The following is a 9,856-nucleotide window of genomic DNA, read 5'->3' on the forward strand; positions in this document are numbered from 1 at the left end:
CCGAACCGCAGAGGTGGGGGGGCTTTGCGCGCACCTCGTGGCCCCGTGCCACCGGGCGGCGGGGACGGACGGCCTTGGTGAAGTAAGAGACGTGTAGCGAGTTATTTATCTTTTGGAGCTAAATACCTGGGAGATAACCTAAGGGTTGTTTTAGCGTTAGGGATTCTCTGGGAATCTAGGGAAAGCAGCATAGTAGGAGTTCGGGACTGGTGCCTCAAGTCCCCAGAAGCATCTGGGGAATGTTTGTGTGCCCCTTGTGAGTACACGGAAGCCTTCCTTTTTCCCAGCATATGCACCGTTGGGTGCCTGAGCAGCTTTGCAGAAATGCCATGCACAGGCTGTGTTTAGCATCCGTGAGCCACGAGACTACTTCATAAAAAAGTTCTGTAAGAAGCAGGTTATTGGCTTATGTTCTCTTGTCAAAAATGGTTACTTTGAAAAAGCTCTTGAATTAAACAATGTGGAAGAAAGAGCAGAGAAAAAATGAAAATCGGGCAGTTGAGTTTACAGTTACTGTATTACTTTGATAATTGATTTGAAAATGAATTGTTTGTCTGTGGGGTGTAATTCAAAGAGCAAAATACCGTTGTTACAGGTGCGGCATTCCAGGCGAGCTAATTGTCCTGACTCGGCTAGAAAGGAAAGTCCGGAACGCAGAAGATACGGCAGTGCTAAGAGAAAGAGGAGATCATTAAGTGGTGCACTGGCGAACAAGCGCTGCAAACGTGGTCATTCTAACCTTCCTGACAGGTAAATAAGTAACTTTCTGACTTCTGATACCAGCAAGCGTATGTTTTAAGATTTTATTATTCTGATCGGGTGATCTGGTAGTGTATTAATTTTTGAGTTGGAGATACTTCAAGAGAGATGTCTCACAGCTTAAAAAGCTGCCTTGCTAGAGGTACTAGAACTATTTAATTAAATTTGATCCTTTGTTTGTAGTATCTGTTCAGAAACCAAATCTGTAAATGAAAGAGACCATCGTGAACGACGCTATGTTGAGGAATACAGAAATGAGAACGATCAAGGATGTGATCCTGGGCCTCACAGTAGCAAATCATCAGGTCATAGTGGGACAAGTAGTTACAAAAGGAAATGCAAGATGCATCACACTACCTCTCATCATCATTATGCACAGGTGGTGTGACCAATTTTAATTTAGGATTGTTTTATTTTAAGAATAGATTCTCATCTGGGCAGTATTAATTGAGGGGGGGGGAATTCTGTCAATAATATTAATAGTTTACTCCTTCAGCTAATATTAGTAGGTTATTCTTTTTGCTAGGATTTTATTCCCTTCAGTGAAAAATGTATAGTTTGTAGGTATGCTTGTGATACCGCAGAACATAGTATTCTGTTTGTTCGTTGGATAGATTTCAACGAGATTAATGAATAATATCAATTGGAGGACTTGAAATACAGGCATCGCTCTCGTGCCTTCAAAATTTTTATTAGGACAAGCATTAATTTCAGTCCTACTCGAAAATCCAAGCGCAAGCTTTTAAACTTGCTTTTGACTGTCACTGAAATAGCAAGGAGATCGTGTCAGATTTTTTGCTTTTTAAAAAAATCTATTTAGTAAGATGTTTTAAATATCACTGAAAAATCTGTAGAATCAGATACATATGATGTCTGCCTGCTAGCAGGGCATTTTTTCTGATCTTTGCTATATATTTGTGTCTTTAAAAAACTGAAGATAGGATTTATAATTTAAGATCTTCAGCTGAGACAGCCTAAAGTAAATATATAGACTATTTATGGTTAAAAAAAAAAAATCAGATACTCAGACCAGCGATTTAATCTCAGTTACTTAAGACGGGTATTTTAATTGGGCCACAAGGCTATTTTTTTTATATATATCGATGTATATATGATAATTATTAAATCCTTTTGCTTTAAAAAGCGGGCACTGTTTCACTAAATTCACTAAAATTCAGTGAACCAGTCTTTTAAAGGAAAAACAATTGTGTTGTAATTTTTTGTTGCCTTGCCACTTTGAGTATCTCATCTGAAAATCTGTTCCTTGCCATGTTTTTCTCCTGTAACATAAACTATGTGCCCTGTGAATTTCCGGGGACTGAATTTGAAATTGCTCCTGCCAACTGTTTGTGGCCTGGCGTGTATCTGAATGCCTGAATATCTCCCTGCTGAATGAATTTCATATTCTGACCTGAATTCACTCGGGTTTATCGATTGGCTGGACGATCTTGGTGCCGTTCCAGAAGAGTCATCGAAGGAAAAGATCCAGCAGTGTAGAGGATGATGAGAAGGGTCACCTGATCTGTCAGAGTGGAGACGTACTAAGTGCAAGATGTATAGAATATTCTTCAAAATTTATTAACGTTTCAGATAGCATAAGTTCTTTTAGCATAAGATGGGAGGGGGCTTTGGAAGTCTTTTCTTTCTGTCTTGACTTTTTTTGTTTGGGGGTGGGGATTGTTATTCTTTTTCTGTAGAACTTAAATCTATTTCTTTTTTCCCCTTCTTTTTTTCCGCCCCCAAGAAAGAGTAAAGTAAGTTAATGAACCTACTGAAATGAAATCCCTGTAAATGTAGCTTGATGAGAGTTGTCCAACATCATCTCTCAAACTGGATATTTACAATTTAAAGCAGCATAGTCTAGAATAGCTTCAGTGATAGTACTCAGTCTTTTTGTTTATTTTTGTTTGTTTGCTTGGGTTTTTTAAATAGTTGAGTAACTTCACAACTTCTATGTTCCTTATAGATGAGATTGTTGCTACTTTGGGTCAAGGTACTTTTGGGAAAGTAGTGGAATGCATTGATCACAGAGCGTAAGTCTTCGATCAGAAATACGTAGAGTTTTTCTTACCGATAGTCTCACAGTGTGTGTGGTCACAGAGTGCTTTCTGATGGTATCAGGTTTTATCATAATGCTGCTCAGTGTATTTCTGTAAGGCTGCCGCAGTTCCCAAAGATGAATTTATGTTAGTACGTCATGCTAACAACAGCACCTAGACGTAAGGGCTATGCGGGACAGGTGGGTGAGGGATGAGGTGATGGGTGCGTCTTCTGCAGGCACACCCAGCCTGGTAGAGGCCAAGGGCTGATGGGGGGAGGAGGCCTAGACAATGTGGGGTGAAGCTGCACCCCCTTACACTGGGCAGTCCTGCGGCCTGTACCCTGGATCTGTATAACGAGTAAGGTCTCTGACATCACATAGCTTACCTTGAAGTACCACCTGTGATGCTGCAATGCCACTTGGGTTCTAGCAGTGAGTATATGATAAATGAAGAACGTATTTTGTGTTTGATGGCAGTTTTGCTGTGTGCAAAATAGTACGAAATGAGATTGTCTTTCTAGTCACTGTAGAAGGCATTTGAGACCTCGGTTACGTCTTTACTACTTAAACGACTGAAGGCGGCTTCTCATTTTTGACTGTCAGTCCGTTAGGCTTCCAAAGGGGAGGTAAACGGGGGATCACCTAACCTTGAAGAATAATACCAATATACACGGTATCAAGTATATTTTCAACATGTAAAGATTAAATTTTAATTGTCTTTGTGCATAGACGAATCTTGGTTATATTACGTCAGTATGTCAGCCTTCTGGCTAAGATCAAGTGTAGTATCTGTGATAAGATTGCCATTGTTACAATGTACGTGGTGGTAATTACTGAATATTATTAGTTAAAACTGCTCACTGTTCTAATCCCTGTTAAAACCTGTCTTTTCAGGGAAGGCAGACATGTAGCTGTGAAAATAGTAAAAAATGTTCAGAGGTACTCTGAAGAAGCTCATGAAGAAATACGAGTACTGGAACATTTAAACGCATTGGATCCCAGCAGTACTTAGTAAGTCTACAAAGCCGACTGTCCTTTGTTTTGGCTTTAAGATTTCTGTGACATCGCTTTCGGCAACATAGACGTAGGTATTGCGGCGTTATACAACTTCCTGTTGCAGTTAATGTATTTTCCTGCTTTTGCAGTCGCTGTGTCCAGATGTTAGAATGGTTTGAGTACCACGGACATGTCTGCATTGTTTTTGAGGTCCTGGGGCTCAGCACCTATGACTTCATTAAAGAGAATGGCTTTCTGCCATTGAGACTGGACCACATCAGACGGATGGCGTATCAGATCTGCAAATCTGTGAACTGTAAGTGTGTTTCTTTTTTTTGCTCTATTTGTTAAATTTTCTTTGCTGAATTTGCCAACTGTATTTGTTACCTTGCAGTTTTGCATTTGAACAAGCTGACACATACGGACCTCAAACCAGAAAATATTTTATTCGTGACATCCGACTACATAGAAGAGTATAACCCCAAACTGGTAAGTTGCTGCCCTCTTCCCCACCTCCCCCTCAGCCATACTCTGGCTTTATTTGGTCGCTTGCATCCCACCGTGTCTCTTTTCAGAAATGCACTGAACACACACTAAAAAATCCAGACATCAAAGTTGTGGACTTTGGGAGCGCAACCTATGACGATGAGTACCACAGCACTTTGGTGTCTACAAGATATTACAGAGCTCCTGAAGTTATCCTAGGTCAGTAGAAGCCTGGTAGGCTGACATTTTGCATAAGACTTTCTGTATGCTCTTGAACTGTGCTACAGCAGCATTGCGTATACGGATTGAGCTGTTGAACCGTTTGCAGTCTGGTATAAACATGAACCTTCTGAATCTTTTCACAGCACTGGGATGGTCACAACCATGTGATGTTTGGAGCATAGGATGCATTTTCCTAGAGTATTACCTTGGATTCACAGTATTTCAGGTAAGTAACTATGAACCACAGAATGATACAGCGTGTATAATGCTCCTCAGCTTGGTGAAAATATGCTACAGAGAGGGGAATGGTCTGTGCAAGCAATTAAGCTGCATTTCTCTGTAACGCCAAGTTGAAAAGAACAGAAGATGGAGGCACAAAGGAACTTTCTCAGCAGCAGATTTTTGCAAGTTGCTTTCAGTAACCATTTTGGCAGCAGCTTGATAGGAAGGATCACCCTGTTAATGTGTAATTTACAAGTCACACCACTAATGATGTAGCTTCATCTATCACCAGCAGTAAATGCTACTCAAATACCTGAATTCTGTCATCTTGACAGTATTGCCGATACAAATTTCTGAAGAAAGAGAAAATAAGGGAGGGTCAAAGGGAAAAACCAGTCCATTGTAACTTACTTCAGGGAACAGATGACTGCAGCCTCTCTTTTTCCTTAATCAATTACTGGTTGCAAGGTACAGTCAAAAATGAAGTAAGGTTAGTGCGTGGTTCTTGAGAACTTCTTCTAACAATGAACAAAAATGTCCATCTTTATTTCCCTCCAGACCCATAACAACAAAGAACACCTGGCCATGATGGAGCGAATACTGGGCCCTTTGCCACATCACATGATAAAGAAAACCAGGTAATTACACTTTTCCATACCTGGACTGCTATAGTTTAAGTATTTTTAAATTTGGTTTAACAGCAAATTCTTAAAAAAAGTTGAATAAACTCCAGTTCGTCCTTCTGCTGTATTTAACAAGCTGGCCATGCTTACGGAATATGCCCAGATCAGTTCCCAAGTTGTAAACAAACACCCTGATCAGCTTCTAGGGAAGGGACAAAACAATCTTTGAATAACAAACTGTGGTCTGTTTGTTTAAGGAAACGCAAATATTTCCATAATGACCAGCTGGATTGGGATGAACGCAGTTCTGCTGGTAGATACGTCTCAAGGCACTGTAAGCCGCTGAGGGTAAGATGACACAGGGGAAATGCTTTTGGGGAGAGGAGCTTTAAGTGCAATTATGAGATTAAAAAACCCCCGTGTTTTGTTGTTTTCTTCATGAAGGAATTCATGACCTGCCACGATTCTGACCACGAGAACCTCTTTGACCTCCTTCAAAAGATGCTGGAGTACGACCCAGCCAAGCGCATTACTCTCGAAGAAGCACTGAAACATCCTTTCTTCTTCCCCTTGAAAGAGGAAAAAAGGGCGCTGTCGCCTGTAGCTGAGCAGGCTGAGGCAGATGTCAGTCCACCAAAGAAACGTAAAAGACGCTGAATACTTACTGTGTACAGTTATTTTGTAAATGCCTTATTTTGTATTATGACTTTTTGTATACTGAAGTTTAATCTAGCTGCTGGCATAAAACTTATTTAAGAAAAAGATACTGATGAACCTGGTTGCATTTCCTCAGTAAATAAAAATTTGGGGACACTTGCACTTTTAACAGATGGAAAAGAGCACCCTCTCTAACAGCAAGAAAGTTGTTATTTTAATTATGCTTTATGCCACTGTCACAGCAAATGACCTGGGACTGATTTTTACTCGAGTGTCACTGATGCTTCCTTTCTGGGTAAGAGAGCAGAGACAGCCCTTGACATTAAGTGTAAGGATGGCCTTCATTTGTTTAAAAAAAAAAACCAAACCCACACCCAAACTTACCAAGTAGGGAAGATCATGGTAAGTACTTAACAGATTGCATTGTGATCACCAATTTTTTTTTTTTATTTTAGTGGGTGTACTCTAGTTACCAGTATTTCAGTTAAAGCTCGTTATTAGCTTACAATAGTATAGATTTCACTCTTTTACCAAATGTTTCTTGAAGTATGAGCTGTCCTGAGAATCTCCATTAAGAATTCAAAGTTTTGGGGAGCCGGTAAGCTGTTTGGTTTAACGCATCAACTGCCAGCATAAAGTAATCTCTACACTTCAGGGGGAGGGGCTAGAGTTTTGCCCGCCTTGCCTGCCAGCAGCCAGGCACTTGCAGAGCAGCACAAGCTGCTCCCCCCGGCCCCAGCCCTGCTAGCGGCACCGGCCAGGGCTCCGGAAAGCTACGGGGCAGTTGGATGTGGCACAGCACTGCTGGTACCTCCAAGAGAGAAGCAGCAGCAAGACTCCCCCGGGACTGACAGCAAGCTGTAAGGCAGCCCGACAGCCCCTCTGTGACAGCCAGCAGGCTCAGAGATGCCACTCTTCATACCCCACCATGGCTACCGTTCCCTGCCACCAAAGAGCTGCTCTCCAGCAGGACACTGAGCTCCCAGGAGCTGGGCAGCTGCTTCGCCAAGCGGCTGGAATAGAGGACTGCTTTATGCTGGAAGTAAAGAGATGACCAAGACCCCTGGGGAGACAGACAGCCATCTAGGAATGGGGTTATTTGGAGCAAGCGGCATGGACTGAAGTGTCACACTGAGTTACCACGAGCCACGGCCTCTTCCCTTGGGAGGCTTTTTACGGTTTAATTTGCAAACAGAACTGCCATAAACCTCATTCACCATACCGTGTCTACTCAAATACAGATAGAAAGCCCAAGAGATAAAATGGATTTCATTGTGGAAGGCCTGAAATTACATTATTACAGTAGAAAATACAGGAGGTAGACTATAACTGAAAGGACAAATGCAGGTTAGAGTCCAATCTAGAATAGCTCCTGTAAGCTACTTAAAACATGGTTTTAAAAACTAAACCCAGTATTTCAGTAACTATAGAAAACAGTTAAAATAAATTGCCATGAGAGCCCTTATATCATGCTTGACACAGGGAGGTAGGAGGTAAGAATCAGGAGGACACATGAGACGTGACACTTATCTACAGCTGCTGTTTGCTTTACCGAGGACAGAGTTTCACAGGTCAGTCACCCTCTTCAGCTTCAGACTCCGACTCTGGAACACAAAGACCACCACGTCAACAGGCTGCCAGCAGGTCACCCCCTCCCAGGCCAGCTCTTGCCCTGCATCCTGCGTAACGGCTGCTATTGGATCCACATGGATTTCACTGGCAAGCTTTTCCAGGCAGTACCAGGGGGCACATCTAGTCTCAGAGGGGCAATTAACACCCTGCCTCCCCCCCCCAAGACAAAGCATTATTGCACCAAGGTTCCCAAAACGAACAAGCGCAACTTGGTGAGCTAAGCTGCTGCTTACCTTCTTCAGCATTCTTGAGCCACTCAACAAACTTTTTCATTTGCTCCAGAAAAACACTCTTGCCTTTTGCAAGATGCGCATCTTTATACCACTTCAGGATGGGTTCTTCACTCAGAACTTCAGCTGCAAGATGTACAAGAGCAAACCACTGAATACCAGCTGCTGAGAAGCCCTGACTGGCAGCCTTCGCTTCCTCCCCTAGAAGCACCACAATCCATACTCCTTCCCTGGGTGCGGCTGGACATACCTGCGCTAGGAGTGCCGCCTAGCTTCAAGTTTGAGCACCATGTATTGCAGATTGGCTGCTGGGGCTTTCCTGAGCGCTGCATCTAGGAGCTGCACTTTCCCTCCCACTAACAGTCTGAAGTGTTTCATAGTGGTTTGAGATGACACAGTCAGGAAAGCTTTAGTTAACAGCTAAGAACACCTTTGATCTTAACCTTTCCTGACACACTCAGGAAAGCTTCAGTTAACAGCTAAGAACAGATGCAAATTCTCTGAAGTCCAAAGTACACCGCAGAGAGTGTTTAATTGTTTTTTAAATTTTACAAGTACAAGATAATCTTCAGTTTAACAACAAGTTTCCTTGTGTTCTGCGGTGTTTCCACAGGTGCACAGCATGTTATTCAGTAACATCTTTTAACAGCTGTTTAACAGAGAGCCTAGAGCACCCCAGAACACCTCAGTGGTCTCAATCTCTGGCTATTCACAGTGTTCAGACAAAGAACTAAGGAGAATACAGTATCGTGTATCTTTGCTAACTTAAAAAGCCAAAGAGCCTTAAAAATCTAAATTCAGCTTTGATTACCACAACTCTTTAAGCCTACAGAGCGGCAGCATCCTTATCTAGAGGAGTACTTCCCCACGTGCCAAGGATAGCTGCATCCACCTTTGCATTTTACTGCTCCATCTTTGCAAACAGAAGGGGGAAAATTCTTCAGCTTGCGAAGGGCAATGCTGTAGCACTGATCTTCCCTAAAGGTCTTTTCAGGACTGAAGCATTGCGCAAATACAAGCTTTAAAAAAAAATGACCAAAGAGAAACAACCCTCCAAGCCCCCCACTCCCCACAAAACCCCAGAAGTTACCTTTATAGAACAGCACCACTATTTTCTGGAAGGCCTTCATGAAGTGAATGTTGTCGTAACAATACTCCTGAATCTTCAGCAGAAGAGTCAGCTCTGACTGACCTTGGGTAGTAAAGGCAGCAAGGAGAGGGCTGTATTGCTGTTAACAGGAACAACGAGTTGGCACACACAGAGCACCTCACATTTATCGCCTGACTGGACTGGTTTCACACAGTTTCCGTCAGCCACTGCTTAGAAATCTGCAACCCGCACCCCACCCCAGAGTGCTTCTGCAGAAATCCTACTGCTTTTGTCTCAGTAACTTGGACTGTAATACCACAGTTACACAGGGGAGAATTCCCTGTCTAATGCTGTCTCTGCACTGGGGGGGGGGTTGTAGGTTTTAACTCATTTAAAAGGGAGCTGGAGACAGAGGGATGCCCAAGCCCTACCCAACGGGTGCAGAAAGCCCATACTTAAGTTACAATACCTTCAAGTGCTTAATGGCTTGCTCTGCTACCAGCTCCTCCTTCTTGTTCCATTCCACCGTGCTCATTACACTTGACCAGATTAGGGCTACCACAGTCTGCTCTGAGATGTTATTTTTCTTCATCTCCTCCTTCACGTACAAGATTATCTGCCAGTTAGAATAAAAGAGTCAGCACATAGGCCACATATGACACTAAGCTAAATTAAAACTTCAGAATCACAAACAACTCCCTTGTTCACACCGCAGGATGCAGGACATCAAGGAAAGACTACGAAGCTAACACCAGAACACCCTGGTCCTAATTTTAATTCTTAGCGAGAGCTAGGTGTTTAAGTTCAGCATTTAATTAGGCATATTATCTTCTTCAAACTACTATTAAATGCTATTGTATTTCAGATAATCTGAGCTAAGTTCCTGCAGAAAAAAAAA

The 9,856-nt window shown here is 42.4% G+C and overlaps 2 protein-coding genes across 2 annotated transcripts; one reads left to right on the plus strand and one right to left on the minus strand.

Annotated features, from left to right (window-relative positions):
- Positions 1–595: 595 nt before the first annotated feature.
- LOC104154950 (dual specificity protein kinase CLK1-like) lies at positions 596–6,006 on the plus strand (the record flags this gene model as incomplete). The annotated part of the gene is made up of 12 exons (XM_009699326.1): positions 596–750; positions 943–1,138; positions 2,223–2,313; positions 2,726–2,792; positions 3,695–3,811; positions 3,946–4,112; positions 4,191–4,285; positions 4,372–4,501; positions 4,648–4,730; positions 5,285–5,364; positions 5,607–5,697; positions 5,794–6,006. Coding segments are annotated over 12 exons (1,485 nt in total), but the record flags the coding sequence as incomplete, so codon positions are not given.
- A 1,254-nt stretch (positions 6,007–7,260) lies between these two features.
- Positions 7,261–9,574, minus strand: LOC104161037 (putative basic leucine zipper and W2 domain-containing protein 1-like 1; the record flags this gene model as incomplete). The annotated part of the gene is made up of 4 exons (XM_009699327.1): positions 7,261–7,610; positions 7,872–7,994; positions 8,959–9,097; positions 9,428–9,574. Coding segments are annotated over 4 exons (441 nt in total), but the record flags the coding sequence as incomplete, so codon positions are not given.
- Positions 9,575–9,856: the final 282 nt, after the last annotated feature.

Source organism: Cariama cristata, unplaced genomic scaffold (assembly GCF_000690535.1).
Source record: "Cariama cristata isolate BGI_N322 unplaced genomic scaffold, ASM69053v1 scaffold38314, whole genome shotgun sequence".
In the NCBI taxonomy this organism is placed as follows: Eukaryota; Metazoa; Chordata; class Aves; order Cariamiformes; family Cariamidae; genus Cariama; species Cariama cristata.